Source organism: Cariama cristata, unplaced genomic scaffold (assembly GCF_000690535.1).
Source record: "Cariama cristata isolate BGI_N322 unplaced genomic scaffold, ASM69053v1 scaffold6072, whole genome shotgun sequence".
Lineage (NCBI taxonomy): Eukaryota > Metazoa > Chordata > Aves > Cariamiformes > Cariamidae > Cariama > Cariama cristata.
In genome coordinates, this window is record NW_009605442.1 from 1 (window position 1) to 23976 (window position 23976).

At 36.0% G+C, this 23976-nt stretch overlaps 1 protein-coding gene across 1 annotated transcript in view; it reads left to right on the forward strand.

Moving 5' to 3' along the window:
- Nucleotides 1-1950: 1950 nt before the first annotated feature.
- The window catches only part of LOC104158332 (AP-3 complex subunit beta-1-like), a gene marked incomplete at its 3' end in the record, with an annotated part of 73133 nt that continues 51107 nt past the window's right edge, over nucleotides 1951-23976 (forward strand). The window contains exons 1-6 of the mRNA XM_009695950.1: nucleotides 1951-2042; nucleotides 4687-4741; nucleotides 4823-4894; nucleotides 7423-7485; nucleotides 8393-8525; nucleotides 16884-16993. Coding sequence (XP_009694252.1) covers nucleotides 1951-2042; nucleotides 4687-4741; nucleotides 4823-4894; nucleotides 7423-7485; nucleotides 8393-8525; nucleotides 16884-16993 — 525 coding nt within the window. The remainder of the gene's footprint in view (nucleotides 2043-4686; nucleotides 4742-4822; nucleotides 4895-7422; nucleotides 7486-8392; nucleotides 8526-16883; nucleotides 16994-23976) is intronic.

The window sequence follows — 23976 nt, forward strand, 5'->3', positions numbered from 1 at the left end:
ATAATGTGGCCAGCAGGACTAGGGAAGTGTTTGCCTCCCTGTACTTGGCACTGGTGAGGCCACACTCAAATACTGTGTTTTCTTTTGGTCCCCTCAGTACAAGAAAGATACTAAGGTATTGGAGCAAGTCCAGAGAAGGGCAACAAAGATGATGAAGAGTCTAGAGCACAATGTGATGAGGAATGACTGAGGCAACTGGGGTTGTTTAGCCTGGAGAAGAGGAGGCTGAGGGGAGACTTTATCACTCTCTACAAGTACCTGGAAAGAGGTTGTAGCAAGGTGGAGGTTGGTCTCTTTTCCCATGTAAGAAGTGATAGGACAAGAGTAAAGGCCCTCAAGTTGCTCCAGGGAAGGATTAAATTGGATATTAGGAAGAATTTCCTCACTGGATGGGTTGTCAAGCGTTGGAACAGGCTGCCCAGGGAAGTGATAGAGTCACCATCCCTAGAAGCGTTTAAAAGATGTGAAGATGTGGTGCTTAGGGACATGGTTTAGTGGACTTCACTGTGGTTTATGGTTGGACTTGTTGATCTTAAAGGTCTTTTCCAACCTAAATGATTGTATGGTTCTGTATTTCTAGACTCCAACTAATGTCTAACTCTTTTCATAACCACTTATAATCTGCCAGCAGACTTTGGAAAGAAATTGAATACAGTTTAATGATAATAATTCTGTTAGAAGACAGCCTCTTGCTAAAATTACTGTTTAATGTCTATACGGTATTTCCTCATCTCACACAAAGAACAAGTGTATTAGGTATGTTTTCCTGCATACTGTACTTAGAAAAGTTTCAGTTGCATATCTTCCATATTCCATAAATAATTTTCTTTATAACTGTTAAGTATGGTATTGATTCTCACATTTATAGTCCTTAACTTTCTGATATTAAAGTTAACTGAGGTGTTTAAGTGCAGTTTGTCATGTGAAATCATGCTTCTTTGCATTGCTATTACACCAATTTTTGTACCATTCACAGAATTTACCAGCAATTAAATTAATTGCTTTCTCTTTGACTTTAGATTTTTGTCAGTAATAAAAAAATCCCTGTAGTATATTGCTAAAAACCTTCCAGTTATTTCCTCTTTTCAGTTGTTTTTATTCACTTTTTATTGTTCAATAATAATTTTTGTTTCATCGGTATGAAGATTTAAGATACCAAATGAAGTCTTACCATGATGACTTTACTTGGAGTTTCCTTTCTATGATTTGTTTTGTTTTGAACAGAAAGTTGACCATGACAGTATGGTAGGGAAGGTTGTGACGTGACTTTAACATAAACTTCATAATTTATCTTTTACTTCAGAGAAAATTTGAAAAGAAAAAAAAAAGTATGGGTTTTATGTTGCTTATATCTCAGTCTTCTGCTTTTCACTAGCCTTAGTGTTTGTATACAACCCTGTAGTTTTTACTTTCTCTTGGATTTGAGAGTTTAGAAGTTGCTAGTAAAGGCAGCTGTCATTTTATAAATTACATAATAGAATAATGGAATGAAAGATATTAAGTGGAAACTAAATAATAGGTAATGTTGAACCTGTATTTAATAAAAATAAAAGCACAAAATTTGCAGAATTTTTAAATAGTATTTCCTCATTAATTTGTACAGCTAATGTTAGCAATACTGACTTATTAAGGATGATAGCAGTTTGCAATTTGAATTACTTACATTTTTTTTCTCTCTTTGCCCCTTTTCCTCTGTCGTTCTGTATATTATACAATAAATTCTGGGAGGAATGAGAGGTACTTAATTAGCTTTGATTTTAGAAATAAAAATACCTTTCTTCTGATGTTTTTACCCCAATCTACTTTGTTGATTTCAAAGAACATGGCTATGCAGTTTGCTTTCTGAAGAAGAGTGAATTGGTAGTTCTGCAGGTCTGAAGCAAATGTGATAGATATGTATGACGATTTGAAGTTAATGTGCTGTTCTGAATGTTCTTCTTTTAGGTGGTAATGGCAGTTGCACAGCTTTACTGGCATTTGGCACCAAAATCTGAAGCTGGTATTGTTTCGAAGTCGTTGGTGCGTTTACTTCGTAGTAATAGGTAGGTCAAGTCTGTACTTTACATTGCCTTGTCTAATTTTTTCGTGGGAGTTTTTTGAACATACTTGTTTAGCCATAGGTATAAGAATATAATTATTGCACTATTAGAGTTTCATTTCTAAATTGCCCTGTAATACTAAATTTTTCTCAAGAAATCATAATCATTAAAAATAATTTCATCATTTTCAGTATCACATCCAGTGATCATTCAATATAGTAAGTGTTTCATTCTTAATTATGACTTTCATTCTGAGAAGAATCATGGCTGCCTAGTTAGCGTACAAATAGTAGCAGTACTAACTAGTTTGCGTAGTTTTTTGATTTTTTTTAATTATTGGAAGTTTTTGGAAATTTAATTATATTGGAGTTCCTTACTGCCTTTCTAGGCACTAAAGAAGTCTGCAGATGTGTGTTTTCTTTTCCTGCACTTTATACTGAAGACTTCTTGTTGACAGAGAAACTAAGAAACATATTTGTTAAAATACCACTTGATGCTGCTGCAACCTGCTATGTTTCCTTAATCCTTGAACTGTTTTTGAATAACAAGTTTGTATTTCCTTCTGGACATCTCATTTTTACTTTATCATCTTCAATGTGGCCTTGTATACTTTCCTATGAAGGGTCTCACTGGCCACATATTTCATAAGATTAATAATAGTCTTTTATTCTTAGTGTTTGATAGTTTTGACATATTATGCCAGTATTTGCTGAATAAAAGAGGGTATTTTTTCCCCCTGAGTTTTTAGATTTTGAACTTCCCTGTATCTGTATGAAAAGCCTTGAAGGGGTGATAGGAAACACAATATTGAGATGTTTTCAGAATAACTTTCTAACTAAACATATTTTTGGCTAGAACTTTGCTGTGAAAATGATTTATTGGTTGGTCACACCGAACAGACAAAAAGATTTTAAAAAAAGGATCATTTTTGTTTTGTCTGACAAGATGGCTTGTCTTAGATGGGTTTAAAGTTTTGTAAGCCCAGGCACCATAGAGCTGTTTCTCTGTAAATTTCTGCAGCTCATCCAAGGCTAATGTCTCTTTCATTTAAAAATTAGTAAAGAAGTAAAATTTGGCTTGGTAGAGTATTCATGCTTTTATTTCAGATAAAAATGAATCACTGTTATTTTTGTATTTGGTTTTACAATACAGTATGCTTCCCATTCTCTTTATACAAAGATAAGTAAAATGGCTAAAGCAGCTTGACATATGTACAGGTAATGTATGGAACTAAACTCATACTCACAGGCTGAAAGGATTATTTTTGCATGTTGTTTATTGCTGATTTATACTCAAATTTCATCAGAAGAAAAGCCACATCTTTCCTGTACCTCAACTACTGCCTTAAATGATGCTAGTCTTCTAATTTTCCTATGTTGAATGGCTTGTCTGTTCTCTCTTACCAGTCTGTGTGAAACATTTCTGCTATTATAGCCACTTTGAAATAAGTTTTGCTGTTTGCCCTTGAAGTTATATGCCTATGGCCTTTAAATTAATGTCAAATATGCTGTAATCTAGTTAGGGTGAGAGTGCCTGCAAGAACATTTCATAGCAACTTCCAGTCTTGGTTCTTCATGTGCGGCTGACTATTTCTGTGTACCTATGTAAGAATTACATAAAAATAGGTTTAAAGTATATTAAGTACTTCTCTATTATTACTTTTCTTTGTAAGCAACAGCTGTAATTATCACAGGGCTATTAGGCAGTTTTGAATAAGAGGAGATAATGGATGTGATGATTTCTTTATTAGGATGTGATTTGTATCATGAAAGAATTAGAGCACCCATGGTTCAGAAAAATTGCATGTAAATTATTACTTAGTTTTTAAGCAATTGGTGGCAGAAACTCTGTAGTTTAAAAGCTTTAGACTACTACCCGGATTTCTTTTTGCTTACTCCTGCTGAGGCTTTTAAACTAATACATTAATGATGAGAATATCCTCCAAACATGTTTAATGTTTTCGTGTTTAGAATATTACATAATTCTGTTGTCTGTATCTTGACAGTGTATTATGTTAAAGTGCTGCTTTTTGATAGACGCATATGCCTGCCAGTGTATACTCTTTAAGTCACAGGAGACCTTGGCCCTTTCTGAGAATTGCCAGGAAATTTTTTTAAGACCCAAAAAGTCATAGCAATTCTTGCTAGTTGTGCAAGGATTAGCTGTTCTTATAAGTACTGCAGTCATTTCCACACTACAGATAAAGCCTATGTGTTTTTATTCTCAGCTGTGTCATCCTGAAATATTTAAATTTCAAGATGGTGAACAAAATGTAAGGTTTTTGTGAGCTATTTCTGGAGATGCCAGAATGGTGATATTTTAAATGAATTTTTGGTTTAAACAAAGACCCAAGGCCTACAAGAAGCATTGCACCATTGCACTGGTGTCAGAGATTTTTTTGCATGTTGAGGTTTTTAAAAATGAGAGCCTGGTTTCATCATGCATATTCCTGTGAAGCAGATAAAGAACTTGTAGCAGTTGGCAATAAGCTTTTTCCTTGTATGTTTGTGTCATCATGTATAACTGACTTTGGATTCAAATAGAATTAGTCTTTCTTTGACATGTTGTATTATTCTATATGTATTTTGCATATTCTATATATTTGAAATTTTGCAGAATAACTCTTGTTTTTCTTTTCACATTCTAGGGAGGTGCAGTATATTGTTCTACAAAATATTGCCACTATGTCAATTCAGAGAAAGGTATATACCCTATTTAGAATTTTCTAGTTCACGTTTTACATGAAACATAGGTGAGCTGCTTAAGTATGTTCTTCTTTTCAGGGCATGTTTGAACCTTATTTGAAGAGTTTCTATGTTAGATCAACTGATCCAACAATGATCAAAACACTGAAGGTGAGTTTAAAAGCAAATTTGTCTGTATACTGCTGGACAAATCTGTTTGCAACAAGAAGGTAAGATTTTCTTGTACTGATATGAGACAAAGCATTCTGTGCTGTTCCTTTTTTTCACTGAAAAGTGTAGCGTTCTAGCTTTTGGTTAACTCCACAAGTGTCCTTCAGGCTTGTCAGGCTATCTGAAAGTTCCCTTGTTACCATATTGTAGATGGCAGATGGGCTATGTTTTCCGCTACAGCTTTTGGTACCTTCCATTGATGCAGAGCATTACTATTTTTATCTAACCAGCCATCCCAATATTTAGAGTTTGACTGTTTTCGTGGGACAAAGAATTTTCTTAAATGAAGAGAAATAGAATCACAGTCTTTGGTACTGTTAGCTTAAAAATAGTTTAAATCTGTTTCCCTGAACAAAATGGGACAGTTTTAGAGTCCCAGATTTCTTTTGAAGTCAGCATTTGACATGAGAAGTACTTCAGGCTTTCCTCAAGGCCAGATCTCAATGCCTGTTTTAGACTGTCGTCTTCTTGTTTTCTCTATTCTTAGTCTAACAAACGTGAAATCCTTGACAAAACAATAGCTAAAAAATTGTCTACTATTATGTGTCTTTTCTCTTGTTTTGCTTTAGATTGTCATAGGCACTTGTGTTAGGAGTGGAAGGTACAGGTTTCTTAAAGAAATATAGTTTTTACCTTATTTTCATTTTAGATCGATGTTGCGCCCTCATTACATGTGCAGAGTGGTGCAGTCCAAGATGCCTGTGCCCAGCCCGTCATATTTTTATTAGTCTAACATTAAATCCAAGTAAATTTGAGGCAGTTGGAGGCAAAAAGATCTTCACCACATTTAATGATTATGGAAACTCTCAGAAATACTAGTAAAACTTAGTGTTATCCAGGAAAAGTCACTCTTGAAATAAATGAAAGTTGATATATTTAAACTCCCATATTAATTGATAATACAATGGTGAGGAGGTGGAGAAGCAGAAATTGTGATTTTTCCTTTCATTGTCTCAGTTCTTTCTTGGTGGCTGAAAAATTTAGGACAACCTGCACTGTTACATACATGAGAAAATCTTGTGCTTTTCTCCACACTGTATGCTCATGGTTCTGTCCTATCTGCTTTAAGACTGGAGGATGAGACCTATGGCAGTATGTAAGGTGTAGGAGCACCCTAGAATTCTGCTGCACTATTTAGATTTCTGTTTTGTTCTCAAGTTTCTTTCCCAACATCAAGTTTGCTTTTTTGATCACTGCTTAGCATTGAGCTTATATTTTCATGGAGTTACCTGTTTTAACCACAAATTCTCAGTTATAGTTAGTAGTAATCTGCTCAGAACCTATAATTTTCTGTAAAGTTAAGGTTTTTCGCCAATTACGAGTATTACTTTACGTTTATCTGTGTTGAATTTTTTTTGCCATTTTATCAACCAGTCACCTAATATTTGAAGTTTTTATGCAGTTTTTCTTAGTCAGCCTTTGTCTTCACTTCTCTGAAAACTGTAGCATCAACTGAAAACTGTCACCTGTCTTCTCACTACTTTCATAGTTCATATATAAATATGTTGAAAATCAAAAAAACAAGAAAGGTATTTGTGGGATTCCATTGATAGCCTTCCTGTACTGTAAAATAGTCTCTTTTTTTTCCTTCCTGCCTATTCCTGTCTTTCATTTATCCACTTGCTTTGTGTGCTATGCTAGATATGTATCTTTAAGAACCTTTCGTGACAAGTCTTACAAATTACTTCTACAGTACAGATGGAGTGTATTAATTAAGTGTCCTTGTCTGTGTGCATCCAACTCAAAAAATACCAACAGATTTCTGAGGCATGACTTCCCTTTACAGAGACAGTGTTGTCTTTTTCTTTAGTTTACCTCATTCAGATTATATTAGAATTCTTTCTTCTTCAAAATTAAAATGGCCTAGAAGCATAGCATCTTAATAATGTATGCCAAGTGTTGTGTATTATAATCTTGTTCACCAGGAACAAAGGAAGAGGCTTTTCAGGTTCTGATGTTGTTGATGTTGATTAAGATCTGAGAAGTCTCATAGATGCAAATGTTTCTTTCCTGAGTTTAAAGGTCTTCTATTGCGGTTCATCTGAATATCATGGACACTTTATTTCTCCCCAGCTGCAGTTGTGATTTCCATTATTTCTTCTTATCGTGTCATGTGGTTCTTACACACTAAAGCCTGTTGTATAACATTGGAAACCATACTGCCAGAAGTATTTCAAGCCCATTTGATGTACAATGCAACACTAAAGGTAGAGCTTGTAGAAGATGCATCACTGAACCCTAGAGTCTTGCTTTGAAAACCTTGCGTGTACTTGCAAGGAGAATATTCCTCCTGAGTGCAATGCTGCTACCAGTTTATACTGAAATCTGGTATACTCTATTGAATTCTAAGTGGTATTTTTAGTAGTATTATATTTTATTTATATACAATAAAAGTATAGTGTATATGTGGTATTGTTTATAATATTTTATTTTAGTGTTTGATAAAATATTTGTTTTTTTTCTTGTAGCTTGAAATCTTGACAAATTTAGCAAATGAAGCCAACATTTCAACTCTGCTTCGAGAATTTCAGGTTTGTGCAGAAGTGTATTCTTTTTGTATGAAATGCTCTCTGTTGGCCAGTTGCCATTTTTGGATGTTTCATCTAGATTCTCAGTCTTACATTTTTCAAGTTAAAGTCTTTTCCAGGATAAAATGTTCCCAGAATGAAAATGAAAGTGTCTTAGATCATAATGGGTAATGGAGCTTTTATATGTGCAAAGGAGTTCCAGTGTTTTGTTTCTCACTCTCCTTCCAGCTACCAAAAAACCCAAAAGTGATGAGAAAATCTCAATCAATTCTTTAAAACAAATTCTACCAACTTGACTGACACTGTAAGTCACTACGTGATGACGTCTTAGTTTTAGCAATATTTGGCCATTAGCATTTATTGCCGAACCTCATTTCTGTAAGTCATGTGATCAAATAGAATTATCTCCAGTAACTGCATATGTATCAACAAGATGTTCTGCCTATATTGTGAAACAGTATCTGTCCTTCTTTCTTTCCTCTTTGCTTATGACATCTGTTTTCATTGCTTCAGTTCTCTGGCTGGATTTCTCTGAAAGGTACTGGTTCTCAGGCAGGTAGGTTATTCAATGTTTCACAGATGCTCCTGGTTAAATGAACTGAAACCTCTCTGAAGAGAGAGCTCATCAACTCCTCCAACCTTGCACACAAATTAATTGCTGTTTTGGGGTAATTGCCCCCTACCCCAAGCTTTCTTGAAATCAGAGGTTTGCATGGCCATGGGGGACCAAAGCTGGCAAGAAAATGTCTTCTAAAAGTGACAATGAGATGAAAAAAGTGTAACTTCTAGTATGCAATGTAACTTTCTAGATTGAATTTATTATACAGTATATCTGTCTTATGAGGATAATATGGTAAATCTTTGGTTGACAAGACTTATGTGTTGACTAATGAAAATCCTCTTTTCTCAGACTTATGTGAGAAGCCAAGATAAACAGTTTGCTGCAGCTACAATTCAGGCTATAGGCAGATGCGCAACTAACATCACCGAAGTGACTGACACATGCCTTAATGGCCTTGTATGTTTGCTGTCCAACAGGGATGGTAAGCAAACGTTCTGTTTGTTTTCTGAGTAGCTGATAGCATGAAACCTTTTCTTAATGAGAACCACACAGAGGAGATCACGTTAAAAAGTATATGGGGGTTGACTTTTATAAGAATTTAGCTGACATGACTGGATAAAAATAGTGATTCTGGTGCTTCTCCTTGTTTGAAGTACTTCAAAAGGCTGTCATAATCACTGGGTACTTATTTTCTCTTTTGTTAGTGAAATTAATTCCTTGTGGCCTGCAATTACATGTTTACTTGTTTTTTCTAAAAAAGCCGTAATTACTGAAGTTTACTGTTGTGATTATCATAGATTGTGGAGTCTCTTTCTCTGGAAATATTCAAAACCCACTTGGAAGTGATCCTATGCAACCTGCTTTAGGTTAACCTGCTTTCACAGGGGAATTGGACTAGATGATCTCTTCTAACCCTGACCGTTATTCTGTGACAATAGTTTTACTATTACATGTTTAGTTGCATCAAAACAGTTAGCCTGTAGAGGGTGCTGAAAGCTTGGAATTTTTAATATTTTTTTTTAGTGCATCAATGCCTAACTGAAAAAACATATTAAATAGTTTTAGTACAAACGGCCTCAAATTTGGCTTGATTTTGTAATCTAGCCTCTGTTATTTCTGTATAGTGAAATGGAGTTGCAAGTCACTAGGAACGCAACAAGGAGCAGATAAAGTCAAATAGGATATAGCAGCACTGTAAATCGATACCTGGTAATATTGTATATGCTTACTAGTTACCAATGAATATTGCACAGAAGAAGTCAACAAGGGAATCTGAAGATTATTATATAATGTACAGTCTACATGAATATGGTTAAATATTGGAAATAGAGTTAAGAAAGACATAGTTAAAAATAATCATGTCAGGAAGGAGGAAAAGCATGGGTTTGGGGTGGCCTGGAGTAATTAGTATTGTTCAGAGAACACTGGTGAGATCTACTCTGAGTTTTGAAAAGCAGCATTAATTCCTCTCCATATCTCCTGGGTATACTTTTCATGGTAATTCTAAGAATGTCTTTATTTGGGACATCACTTTGGCAGCACATCGTCATCGTATGGCCCACAGATGCACTCAGAGCTTTCTCTTATTTGGTTTATGAATTACAAGTCCTTCTCTCCCAGTTCACCTTGTGTCAGAAATTCCTGAGAGACCTCAGCTTGGTAGTTTTAATATATGTAACTTTAATTTCCTAGTGCTCCAGATCTTATCCCTTTATGCTTTTCTGGTTATCAACTCGGTTCAAAATCTCTTCCCATATTGTGTTACAAGGCCATATCTGCACAATGCACTTTTTTGTATTACATTCAGCAATGGCCATATTAAAAATAGAAGCTTCAAAGCTTGTTGTTTATTCTGCTTAATTCTACTAGCAATCTTCCTCTAGGTCAGTAGGCTCCTTTCAGCCTGTGCGTATCCTCATTTTTTTTCTGTCTTAAATAAAAAAATAAAATTATCACTTCAGAATACTGAGTTTGTTACTTAATAATCCTTCTTTCTGTTTTCTTGCTTTGTTTTTCTTTTTGCTAAGAAGGAACCAAGATAGGAGGAAAAAGCTTTTTTTTGTTTTATCATAGCTTTTCAATTTAGTATTTTCTTCAAAGTAATTCCATATGTATATACACACACATATATGCATGTGCATACCTACAAAAGTCTGTCTCAATAAGATTAGTTTCCTTGACTGTTTCTAAGTAGTTGTCTAGCAAATAAAATTATCTTCTTGTGCTTACTGTTCTGAAAGGCTGCAAAGGATATATTGAGGGTCTTTTAAACCTGGCAGCTGGCAAATTGCTTTACCATAGCTGCAGAATCTTTATTCCTTCTTTCAAGGAATGAAGAGAATGGCATAATTTACATGGTACCTTTCCTCAGGTAGCAGGAAATTACCAATAGTTACAGTTTACTGAACTTAAGAAGAGTTTTGGTCATGGTAAGGGAGAAAAAAAGAGATTTGGCATGTGTAGGAGAATAGATTTAAGAGTCTTGGTTAATCTTACTTTCCTCCAACTTTCACCCTTGAAGTATGCAAGCAATCTGTTTGCTGTGCTACTTCTCCCATGGTTGTTCAAAGCCTGGAAGCAGTTCTGCTGCCTTTGCATAGCATGAAGCCCTGACTGATAAGTCCAGCAGGTTCTGAGGTCCCTGAAAGCAGAATCGGCTTTGCTTTCTCTGCACTGTTTCCCTATTATGGGAAATTCCCTTGAATGCAGAAGAGAGGTGACCAAATTAATTCTACCAAATCAAAACAGAATCCTGAAGAACGAGCTTATGGCAAAACTGCCTTCTAAGTCTATGCTCCTGTTCTGGAAAGGCCTTTACTGTAGATAAAACCCAACATCCAAGATATCTCAGCTGTATCTGGTGCAGGAGCTGTGCCATTAACCATTCTGGAACTTGCATGCTGAGAGGCAAGTGTCATTACACAAAACAGTCTCTTCAGGAGTGAGTCAGGTCCAGCTGAGGTAACTCTTCAAAAAGGTCTTTGAGTGTCTCATCATTGAACTTTCTAGTTTCTGTACATGCTTCTGTGAATCAAATGGGTTTTCTTACCATATGCCCCAGCTTCCCTGAGTAGGGGAAATGTGACTTTAAACAAAGCATTCATAAATAGGCAAAGAAAATTTCGAAAACAGTCTCGACTTCCCCAGAGCCTTGTTTCCGGAAGCCATGTTTAAGGCTGAGAATTATTTTTCTTGCTCGTCTGCTGAAGGAAGTACAAAAAGAAAAGTTGTTTTGGCTCTTTAGTGTAACATTTGGCATTTGACTGATGCATTTCATTTAAGCAATTGCTTTGATAATTTGAAATGGCCACTGATCACTGGCCCCACTATGACATAGAAGTCGTTTTAGATGTGAGAGACAGATGGGGTTATAGGAAGTTTCTTTTCTCTGTCCGTACCACATATACTACGGATCCTGCAGGTTTTTGTCAGACGGGTGACTTTAATTTTCTGTTCAAAGTTGCACAGTATGGATTATAGAGAGTGTAAACACAATTATAAGATGTATAACTGAAACCGGTTTTTTCCTACCAATCTAGGCAGGTAGTAAAACCACTGGAACTGTTAATATGTCAGGTAACTACTACTTATCTATTGGAATTACTGTTAGAATGACGTAAAAGAAAACCAACTCCTTCAGTTTATACGTATTAATGTGGTTTCAGAATACTGTTATTTATGTTATAAGGGTGGAAAAATTAACTAGGTAAAAGCTTAGACTTCAGGCACTTCTGAAAAGCAGAAACTTAATATTTGTCTGGATGAAGTTCAAAAAGGCCAAGGCAAGATCCTGCACCTGGGTTGGCACAATCCCAAGCACAAACACAGGCTGAGTGGAGAAGGGATTGAGAGCAGCTCTGAAGAGAAGGACTTGAGGGTGCTCATTGATAAGTTCAACATGAACTGGCAATGTTAGCTTGCGGCCCAGAAAGCCAAGCATATCCTGGGCTACATCAAAACCAGTGTGACGAGCAGGTTGAGGGAGATGATTCTGCCCCTCTACTCTGCTCTGATGAGACCCCCCCTGCAGTACTGCCTTCAGCTCTGGGGTCCCCAACACAAGAAGGACATGGACCTGTTGGAGCAAGTCCAGACAACAGCCACAAAGATGCTCAGAGGGCTGGAGCACCTCTCCTGTGAAGACAAGGTGAGAGAGTTGGGGTTGTTCAGCCTGGAGAAGAGAAGGCCCTGGGGATACCTTAGAGCAGCCTTCCAATACCTAGAGGGGGCTTACAATAAATCTGTGGAGGGACTTTTTACAAGGGGACAATGACTTTAAACTGGAAGAAGGAAGATTTAGATTAGATATTAGGAAGAAATTCTTCCCTGTGAGGGTGGCGAGGCACTGGAAGAGGTTGCCCAGAGAAGCTGTGGATGCGCCATCCCTGGAAGTGTTAAAGACCAGGTTGGATGGGGCTTTGAGCAACCTAGTCTAGTGGAAAGTGTCCATGGCAGGGGAGTTGGAACTGGATGATCTTTAAGCTTCCTTCAAACTAAACCATTTTATGATTCTATGATACTTAGCTCTACTGTTTGCCTTTTAACTTTAGTTATGTCACCATTTAAGGCTGGCCCAGTGCTTAAAGCAGATGGCAGATGCTCTCTAGAGGATGCTTCCCCCAGAAGGGGAAGGAGAGGAGAAAAGGGAGAGACACCTGTGCCTTGGAAAGTTAAAACAAACTACAATAAAACAATAACAATGAAGAAGAGTATAAATAATATTAGTACTAATACTAATAATAATAGGAGTAGAAATATATGAAACCAATATTGAACTTCCCAATGGTGACCATGGGACCGTGGTGGCTTGCAGTGCTCATGCAGCAGGGCAGGCACCCGGATGTCCTGGACTGGAGTCCACACGAGCAAGGAATCAGATTCAGAAATGCACGGATCAAGGTTGGAGGCAGGGGAATGGAGTCCTACCAGGATGCCAGCCATGAGGAAAACAGGGCTGACCCTTATGATCCCTGAGCTTTATACTGAGTATCCAAGTGTATGGGATGGAATACTGTATTGGTCAGTCCTTGGTCACCTGTCTCCTTCTCAGCTTCCTGTGAGTGCGACCCTTTTCCACCTTGCCCCACGTGGAGCAGGGACCAAAAGAGAGCCTGCAGGGAACAAGCACGCACATGGGCCTTTCTGCATAACAATCCCATTTCTACCCCAGCAACAGCTACAGACATCAAGCACCATCAACTCTAAAAGCAGGCACTGCCTGAAAAACCTGTAGTCATCTTCAGAAAGTGCAGTTACTTAAGAAAAACTTAACTGAAGGAAAATCTACTGAAAGGAGAAATGCTTCCATTTTAGCCAAACCAGGACAAGTTATAACCATTTGCATAATCTTCTAATAACCCAAGTAATCGTAGAATCATAGGAGGGTTTGTGTTGGAACGTACCTTTAAAGGTCATGTAGTCCAACGCCCCTGCAATAAGCAGGAACATCTTCAACTTGATCAGGTTACTCAGAGCCCTATCCAGCCTGACTTTGAATGTTGCCAGGGATGGGGTATCTACCACCTCTCTGGGCAGCCTGTTCCAGTGTTTCACCACCTTCATTGTAAAACATTTCTTTCTTGTATCTAGTCTGAATCTACCCTCCTTTAAGCTTAAAACCATTGCCCCTTGTCCTATCACTACATGCCCCAGTAAAGAGTGTGTCCTCATCTTTCTTATAAGCCCCCCATGAATAGTGAAAGGCCGCAGTAAGTTCTTCCTGGAGCTTTGTCTTCTCCAGGATGAACAACCCCAGCTCTCTCAGCCTTTCCTCATAGGAGAGGCGTTCCACCCCCCTGATCATTTTTGTGGCCCTCCTCTTGCCCTGCTCCAACAGGTCCTTATCTTTCCTGTACTGAGGACCCCAGAGCTGAAGGCAGTACTGCAGGGCGGGGTCTCCCCAGAACTGAGTAGAGGGGCAGAGTCCCCTCCCTCGACCTGCTTGTCACTCTTCTTTGGTGCAGCCCAGGATGCAGTTGGCTTTCTGGGCTGCCAGCACACATTGCTGGTTCATGTCCAGCTTTTCATCCACCAGTAGCCCCAAGTCCTTCTCCGCAGGGTTGCTCTCAATCCCTTCATCTCTCAGCCTGTATTGATACTGGGGGCTGCCCTGACGCAGGTGCTGACCTTGCACTTCGCCTTGTTGAACCTCATGAGGTTCATATGGACCCACTTCTTGACCTTGTCCAGGTCCCTCTGGATGGCATCCTGTCCCTCAGGCATGTCAACCACACCACTCTGCTTGATGTCATCTGCAAATTTGGTGAGGGTGTACTTAATCTCTTGTACAGCCTTGCTATGAGATTCAATTGGTATATTCTTTCCAAAAACAGTTGATGTAGTTTTGCTGCTTTTAGAAATAGTCATTATACAAATTATAGACTGTAGATAAATTAGTCTTCAGTTACATGTTTTAGTTTCTGCAAGTATTGGTTAATACAAGTGAAAGAAAACTTGACTCAACATCAACAGTATCAAATGTAGTATTTCAGAATGCAGCTTTTGAATGTTCTGTAGTAACACAGTCTTTGCTACTGTGTGAGTTTCTGTTACAACGTGGCCAAATGCTGAATTATTAAAAAGTCTGTAATTTGGTCCCCAGAAGTTACTGTCCACTACACTGTTAATTTTTTATATACATCTTTGTTTGTCAAAATGGAACATTGTATGATGACATATTTTAGGTTTTTGAGAAGTTGTCATACTCCAGGATCTTCAGAGGTTATCCTACTCAGAGTAGTCATTTCCATATTACCTCAAAATTGTTTAAAGAAAATTAGCAGTGAACATTATACTAGGATTTTTACCATGACTTGTGAAAATTGAAGTTGCTGATACCTCTTGTAGTCTCCTGTATTGGTAAAGGCATTCCTAATCAGATTTTCTGTGATATTTAGTCTTCATTTTAAGAATTTGATTTACATTTAATGACCTTTTAGATACAAAATAATTTATGCTGTGTTTTGAAATTTTTGCATTCATTTATTGTTGCTTTGTATGCTCTTTTTCTTTGATAATTCTAGCAGAGTTAGATTTTTAAATTTTCTTACTGCTCATTCAGAATGCCAATTTTATCTCCCCCTTTTGTTTTTTGTTTTTATTTTTGTTTTTTTTGTCTATGAACCTAAATATGTGTCTTTTATTTTATGCTCATTTTGAGGATTCTTCATGTGCACAAAGTAAGCCTCAAGGAGCCTCTTTTTTTCACGACTATCTCTGTCCTTATTCTAATACAAATTCATTTGCTTTTGTTTATACTTTCTTCTTTGGTATTTAGACTCATGTAAAAGGAACTATACTAGTTCACTTGCTTACAGTTCTGGTTCAGTTCTTTAAATTTGCTCGCACAGATTGCATTATAGTTCCTATGGTGATACTTCAGCTATTGCAGTTCATTTTATCATGATGGATTCTACATTGTCAACTAGTGTTGTTAGTAATGACTTCATGTCTGCTCAGTTTTTTGGGTTCAGTTTTATTTTACTTAACCATTAAGTATTATCACGAAACACTTAGTGATGAAACTTGTCATTACAGTGTCCCCCACTCTAAATATTAAAATTTTCAGAATTGTCTTATTTTAATATCTGGCAAAACACAATCTAAATTAAAATCACCTGTAGGATGGGGCAAGACCTTAAGATATGTGAAGTAGACATGTTAACCTTGCATCAAGAAATTAGCCTAGAAAAATGACTGAGATGTCACGTCAAAGGATGACACAGAAATCTGCAAGCTAAAATTTAAGCATTTCAGAGGCTTATGGCATAAAAACGCATACTCAGAGCTATTGAAAAACCTTTCTCTATAAAGAAGTTTGCTTTCTAAAAACAAATCATAAAAACTTTAGAGATCTCTTCCCCATACCATTCTTTTGAAACCAGCTTGCTTGATTACTCAATGAATGGTCCATGCGTCAGATTAACTCTTGAAATGTAGGAATACCACTGTGATATTTAATGAATGGTAGTTTGGCTTTTTCTTTGTTTTAAACATTGATAGTTTAGGAGAAGTAGTTACTCCCTTTTTGTAATATAAATGATAATCAGAATTATTTCAAACTCCTACATCAGTCTTTGTTTTGGTTTCAGCTTTGGTCGTGTTTGACTTTCCTACAATTTTCCTTACCGCATGAGTTTACTCTTGCGTAGAAGCTTACCTCTGCACCAGTGGATTTTTTTCAGCTTCAAAAATTGTACATTTCATACAAGTTGATCAGGCTGTGAATGTTACTTGTTACAGTAGTTAAGCGCTCCAATGCATGACTTTGGCATAAATCTTACAACAGCTTGCTATTTAGAAACTTCTTTTGAATGTAATAGAGATTAGATTACAGACCTGAGAGGGACTGTTTAGAAGGTGAAAAAATGCAAACGAAAGGTTTAGATATTTCTTTTGTTTATGAATGAGCTGTTACGTTTAATGTTGTATTTCTTTGAATATTAAACAAGTGTTTGTATTTTTAAGCCAGACAGCAAATTACTCATGAATATGCATAATTTCAATGAAAAACAGATGTTTTTTCATGCTGTTCCTCAGTTTGAAAAGGAAAAAAACAAAGTGCAGCTTTACTAAAAGGCAATTTCAAAAAAGTATGTAGTAGGATGATATTTTTACATTGAGAACATTCCTCTCCTCTTTTTACTGCTTATAAATTGATTCTGGAAGCTGAACTTGTATTACTTAGTACAATGGTTTACATCTTTGTTACCAAGTAAATAGAATTAAATTCTGCAAGGCATATTTTGAAAACTGAGAACATCTTTTACAATCAATTATTTATGGCTTTTTCTTTTGCATAAATTCTTTTAAAATTAATAATTTGTTTTGTCTTAAACAGAAATTGTAGTTGCTGAAAGTGTCGTTGTCATTAAGAAACTGCTGCAAACCCAGCCAGCACACCATGGTGAAATTATTAAGCATATGGCCAAACTCTTGGATAACATTACAGTAAGTATTTATGCACAGTGTCTTATTTTCCTTGTTAACTGATAGAAATCACAGCATCTCCTTTGAATTTGGACCATAAATGGAAGTAGATATATTAGAGAAATACAACATAATTTTTTTAACATAAACTATGATGTTTCACCATCCTAAGGAAAAGGAAATAGGAGCTATCAGATGGCATCAGTTTGGTTAGATCTGGGAACTGGTTTTGAAAGAGATCCCTGGAAATGTTGAATAGAGTATTGCTAGTACTGTTAGGCCAAGATGAATAGCAGGTTTAGAACATGGAGTGTGTAGGTTGAAATGAAAACAAGGGCAAGGCAGCACTTAACTTCAGGATTTTTAGCCTGTTGTCTTCCTACTCTGGGGTGGGGTTTAAAAATTTTTATTCTAAATCTTTTTCCCTACCCACAAATCACCTGACCTTTCCATGGTACCAGACACGCTGCTGTGAGTGTGTTGCAGTGTTTCTTGAAGTAATGTTTTTACCTTCTGGATATTTAAGATTCTGTGGCATTTAACAGTAAAATTTGCGTTATTCCTATTATCTATCCTTAGATTAAATTGACTTCCCGAATTCTTCTCACAGTCCCAATTATTGATAAAACGTTTAGTGGTCTATCCTAAATTATAGTGTAAGGCTGAAGACCATTAGCTATGTTTTGCATCATACCCCAAAGGTGACAGATTTTGATCAGTCAATAATTTTTTTTCTGTAGGTACTATAAATAGGACTGTTCAGCTTCATATAATTACATACTTATTGATGATAGAGCAGTAAATAGTTTCTAAATCAGTGAATCTTTTATTTTCTGTAGTTGAATTTGGCAAAGTTTGGAATGTTAAAAGAAAAAGGTAGTCTCAGTTCATGCTTACTGAGCAGATTAAACAAATAAATCTTTGACCACTAAGAGCTAATGATCAAACTTCGTAACTGATGTAAAGAAAATGCAATTCTACTGGATTGCTCATACCAGAATCAAAAGAGGCTATAAGATACTGCTGCTAATTACATATCAAATAAGTATTACGTATTTTAACCTGTTTTTTCAGAAAATGTGTGCAATATTTTGATTGATGATTGCAATCTCATGGATTGTGTATGATATTATACACATTTTCCGGCACTTTGCCAAGTGAGTTTGTCATCTTATTTCTACATATTGTACAAGAGAAAATAGTTGTTTTCTAAATATTCTGTTTAACACTTAAAGTAGCTATTGTATACAACTAGTACTTCTGAGTAAATATTTCAGGTTTTAAATACAAGGAATTTTTTTTAAAAGAAAATCCCTTTTTAAGTTGAATAAGGGGAAAAAAAAGACGTGCAGTACTTGAACTACTTTGACGTACTTATGTTCTCCAATAATGAGGTTGTACAGAATATCAGAAAGTGGTAAGCAGTAGGAGAACAGTCTTTGGAACAGAGCAGTCATAGGAATAAACTAAAAGTCAAAATCTGAATCTGAATCATGCTTCTCTTTCAAGAAGGAAGCAGTGATATGGTGCTGTAGGCTCTCCAGGATGATTGTTGTACATCTTATTTTACATTTTTCCCTGTAATTTTTTAATAATAACTTCCAGAAATTATCTTCATCAGTAAGTTTTGGACTTTGGGTTAAAGAATAAATTTGGAAGTTCATATTTATAATGTCATATCATTGTCCTGAAATAACTTGCACCTATTATGTTTGAAAATGGATGTATTCCTTCACAGAATCACAGAATGGTTTGGGCTAGAAGGGACCTTTAAAGGTCATCTAATCCAACCCTCAAACCCCTTCAGACACTTCTGAAAAAGATAAGCATATTTTTCACATTTAGGAAGGTGGTATTTCGTTTATGTAATTACTGAGGATCTGAGTTTGAAATTTCAACATTTGATAAAGCATTACTGGAATTCCTGAGATCTACAACTGTGTTTTAAACATTGATCTTACTATGGCAAGAGTGGTTGTGAGTTGACATGACACAATTGCCTTGGTTTTTGTCTACTGTAAGACACAAAGTAAGGATTCCTGACCTTATTACATTGACATGCAATATACATACATACAAACACACACTTTTGCACACGTGTTTTACACGGATTTTTTTTTCCCCTGACCTCTTCTGCTGGGGAAAGTATTTCTGGGCTCATTTTTAAGTTGGGATTGTAACTTAAGGGACCTACCCTATTCCTCTATGCAAGAGCATGCCACTGTCTTTAAAGGAGTCTTACATTTGGACATAGGAGAAGCAGCCAAATGATACAGTCTTGAATGAACTTGAAAGTAACAGGAGGGTGAGGGAGTGTGGGCAAAGAAATTCTTTGGTGCTTCTTAGAATTGTAATTAATTTAATACTGTGTAAAACACAACCGAAAGCATGAACAGAATTAAATACAATTAAATAGAAAAACACTTAAGGTAAAAATAAACTTTTTGATAGTTCTGTCATGATTTAGTTTAGGTAAATGGTGAACACTTACCCACTAAAATAAATGACATCAATGTAGACTGGATGGAAAAATTTTTATGTTGGTGCCTGAATTGATTTCATTCATGTTATAAATTTCACTTGTGTTAGCCTGAGATTGTGAATGTCAATGATGAGGTGCCTAAAAATCTTTCGTAGCAATGTCTCTTTAGGTCATCCAATCTGAAATTTACTCCTGTCTTCATCTTCATCTTGACTTCATTCTTGTCTTCATCTTCTTCATCTACGGAAGCCATTTAGGAAGTGATAGGATGGATAGTAAGCTAAATATATCTGACTAACTGTAAGAAATATTAGGAAGTTCAGTTAAAAACTACTCAGTTCTTGTAGACCATTGACTCATTTACAGTAAAGCTTAGGACTAGGTCAATTTCAGTTTGCCCTTTAATTGATTTTTTCTTGCATATCTGAAAAGAGTGCTTATTTTTATTCCTTTGTTTTTGTGTGTCAACATTTGTACCTTAAACTTTTATCCTAGGTATACCCAGGCAAAGATCTATGAGATCTATTTTGTGTCTGATACTTGTTGAGGACTGAGATCTGTGCATAGTAAAATCTAGCTGTATTCCGCCTCCTTTTCTCCACACACTTCAAAAGTTGTAACTGAAAAATGCATGTCTGATGTGTTCTGAAGATAATAATTGGATCTCTTTAAACTTCCTTTTTTAAAATCATAAAAATGTTTTCATTTGGCTGTTAATGTGTTAATAATGTCGTCATGCTTTACAATTTAATGACTTGGTAAGTTGTGGGCCAGAGATCTAAGCAGTGCTAGTTTGTGCTAGGTGTCCACTCTGAGGTAGGCTTTATTAGTTTTGTGTGTATAGTTTTTAGAGTGACAGGAGTTTAGAAAATATGCATGTGGGAAAAGGCCATTTAAAGAAGAGTGATACTGGTTGAGTCCAAAAGTCCTCTTAATAGAGTAATCTCATCTCCACCAGCCCCAAAACCTGGTGCTTTAGGGAGAGGGATTTAAAGATAGGAGCAAGTTCATTGTGTGATGGACTGCTGATGTACCTTCTCAACCGCTGACTGGAAGCTTGAGTTTGCTATCCACATTATCATGCTTACTAACCTAAAAATTCTGCTTTCTCCTCATATTCCGTATCTCTGATCAGCCTTTTTCTCTTCTCTTTGTCTTTCCTGATACTTGTGTGGTTTTTGAAGTGGAGTGACCAGAAGCGTGCCCAGTAGTCAGAGTATGAAGAAGAAATTTTATGCAGTGACATTATGATATTACTTGTTTTGTATCTTTTATCTCACTTTCCTGGTGTTATCTGCCTTTCGGCTTCTGCAGAACATTAACTTAACAATTCTAAAATTCTCTGAAAATATTCATGATTCCAAGATATTTTTCCCTAGAAATGGTTTGGGGTCCATCAGTATGTGTAGAATTTTTTTTTAAATTCCTGTTATTAGTGTTTCAAGGCCAGCTGCATCACTTCTGTGCAATTTTTAAGTATCACTAGTAAGTCATCTTCAACTGTTTAGGCTCTGTTTTAGTTCAGATTACCTTGAATAATTTTGTGTCGGCAGACTGTCTCCTCACTAGGTAGCCCTCTTCTAGGTTACTTGCAAATCTGTTGAACAGTAGGTTTACCGCTATAGATCCCTGTGGGACATCTGATGATTGCCTCCCATTGTAACTGGGTTTTTGGCTTTTCTATTATCTAGTCCTTTTTTATTCATGAAAGTGCCTTTCCACCCTGTGAAGGATGACATTTTCAAAGGTGTTGTTGAGGGGCTTTTTGAAAAGCTTTTAGAATATTCTCTTGACAAATATGTGTCATATAGTCATCTAGTCTACTCTTTTAGAAAATCTTTCCTTCAAAAGACCTATGGTTCAGAATTTGTCTGACTGCAAATACTTGCAAATTTAATCTGAATTAAGTTTTAAAGTGGATTGATTAGACTGCATTGGTTAAACTGGATTAACATGAGACACTTTTATCTGAAGTATGCCTCTTTTGATTTATCTTAATACATTTTAGCAATTAATGAATGTAAATCAACCTAGCAAGAATTAGCTCTGAGTAAAGAATGTCTCGGTGGTGTTCTACATTTGTGTATTTCCTCATACAAACAAGCTGCAGTAGTGTCCAGATTAGTTTCTGTCTTTTTCTTTTTAGAAAAATAATTTATGATGGTACATTCTACCCAGTAGTGACTGCTTCCTCGGTGATTGGAATCTTGCAGTTCTGGTGTGATTTTTCTCCAGACTTTCTCTTATAGTACTACTAAGGCATTTTTCTTTCTTTTGATAGCTGGTGAATTCTGACATCCTTGATTTTCATTATAGACTTATTCCTAGTTTCTTTTAGAATATGAGTCAGAATATGAGAAAAGTCTGAAGTGTTTTCTAATCTAGAGGTGAGGAGGAACACTTTTTGATGGGATAAAGACAGGATAAGGAGTTGCAAATTTAGAGGAAAAATAAGATAGCTTAATATGTGGGGGAAAACCATGTCACTTATGGAAGCAATTAAGAATTACTAATTACTGGTTTGGGTTGGGATTCTTATTACTAGAGTAGATGACTAGGAGTCTTTAACACTGCTCTGTTCATTCATCCAACAATAACAAACTTAAGTTCCTCTGCAGTATTCCTACGTAAATACTGCTTATTACTGTGTTTCTGATATGGCTTCACAGCAGAGGTGGCTTGCTTTCTTTAAGTTCTTCTTTCCCTCAATGTTGAGAAGGTATCATGAGGTATGACATTAATATGTTCATATGTATTTCAGTGCTGCAAGCTTTTTAATAATGTGTTTTTAAACCTTTATGGAAGTAATGCCTTAATGAACATTTCTCATAATTTGATCATTTTTTTACTTGCTTTAATGTCTATGTAATATTTTCAAATTTTAGAGGAATACATGGCTTTTGAGACATGGTATCCGGGGATGCTGTACACTGAACTTGAAGCAAATATTCAGCTTGAATAAAACACAATTTAGACAAAACCTGTGCACTCTATAAGAGGTGGCAGTCATTAGTGGAGATCTTTTTTTAAAGGAACTTTATGTGTAGAGGTTCAAATAATGATAATTAGACCTCATTTGTAATTGGAGTATCTCCTTGATTTGTGCCAAATGTGGATAGCCAGAACTGGTGATTTTAAGTTGTACTTTAGCCTAGTATGTTATGTAATAAGGTTAGAGCTGAACTACGATAGGTTTTGAATTGTTCTGCTTAGAGTGATCTGTAGAATCTTTATGTCTTTCTGTAACTGCTGTAAGTAACCAGAGTCTTGATTTGAGAGGAGAGGGTCTGGCTGGTTTTTATTTTTTTATTTTTTAACTATTTATTTATTTTCCTCCAGACACATAATGGGTTGAAATGGCAGTAGACAGTGCCTTCTGGTACTAAGGCTTAAAAAGTGCACTTAACCACTTGCTCAGGGCATATGGAATGAAACATCAGGCAAAGTAAATCACAAGTTTGTTTGCCTTTGAGGATAATGCAGAGCAGGGCTAAATAATGAAAGTATTATTTCCTACATTTTTGTCAATTCGAGGTTCCTACCTAAGCTATACTGGAAAAGGCAATGAAGGTCTAGAAGTGGCTTCATTTCTTGTTTGCTCTTTTGAATGCCCTGGAAACAATGGCAGCAGGATCATGCACTTGATATTACATGATTGAGGACTGGAAGACTTAAACAGGGAAAAAGAAGTCTGAAAATACTGTGTGATTTTGACCTCAGGTGAATCCAGTGACACAGAAACGTTGGGTCATCAGTTTGACATACACTTTTCATTAAAATGGCTTCCATTCAGGGTTTGATTCGAAAAGTCTGTAATTGATATTGATTCTTGTTGCACAAAATTGTCTTTAATATATACAATATTTACATAATAAGCTAGCCACCTACTTAAAAGGCAAAGTCTCACAAGAAATTTCATCTGTCTTCTGTTGTCGCTATTTCTCAAATTGGGCTTTGTTTAGTCTATTTATTTTACATTCTAAAACTACTTTATTACTCTAATAATTACATTTTACAAACTAGGAGAAAACTTTAAAACACTGTGCTTAAATGCATGCTGTTTAAATATATTTAAATATATTTCATTGTGGTTTTAAAGTGTAGTCCTGGGTTTGACTAGGAAAAGTACAATAGTGATGTTTGTCTTTCATATTTAATACTATTACTGAAATTAGTCTGCTCTGTGACCTATTTTTGCTTTATGAAAAGACAATAATAGGAAAAGGGATGTTTCTAATAGGCTGCTGCCCAAACTGTGGTACTTGGTGATCTCCTGTACACTTCTAATATTTTAACAAGTCTGTAATGAAATATTTTAGAAAAATAAATCTAGCATAACTGAAATCTGAAGTTGCCTATATATTCTTATTTAGAGGTGTCTATCTGTACAGCAGGCAACTTGAACTGCTCCAATACTGGAAAATTTAATGTACCACTCAATTACTATTCTTTAGCCCAATTTAAAATAATAGATTGGGAGTGAGGTCTTAATGCAGTGTAACCTTTGGAACATTAGAAATAA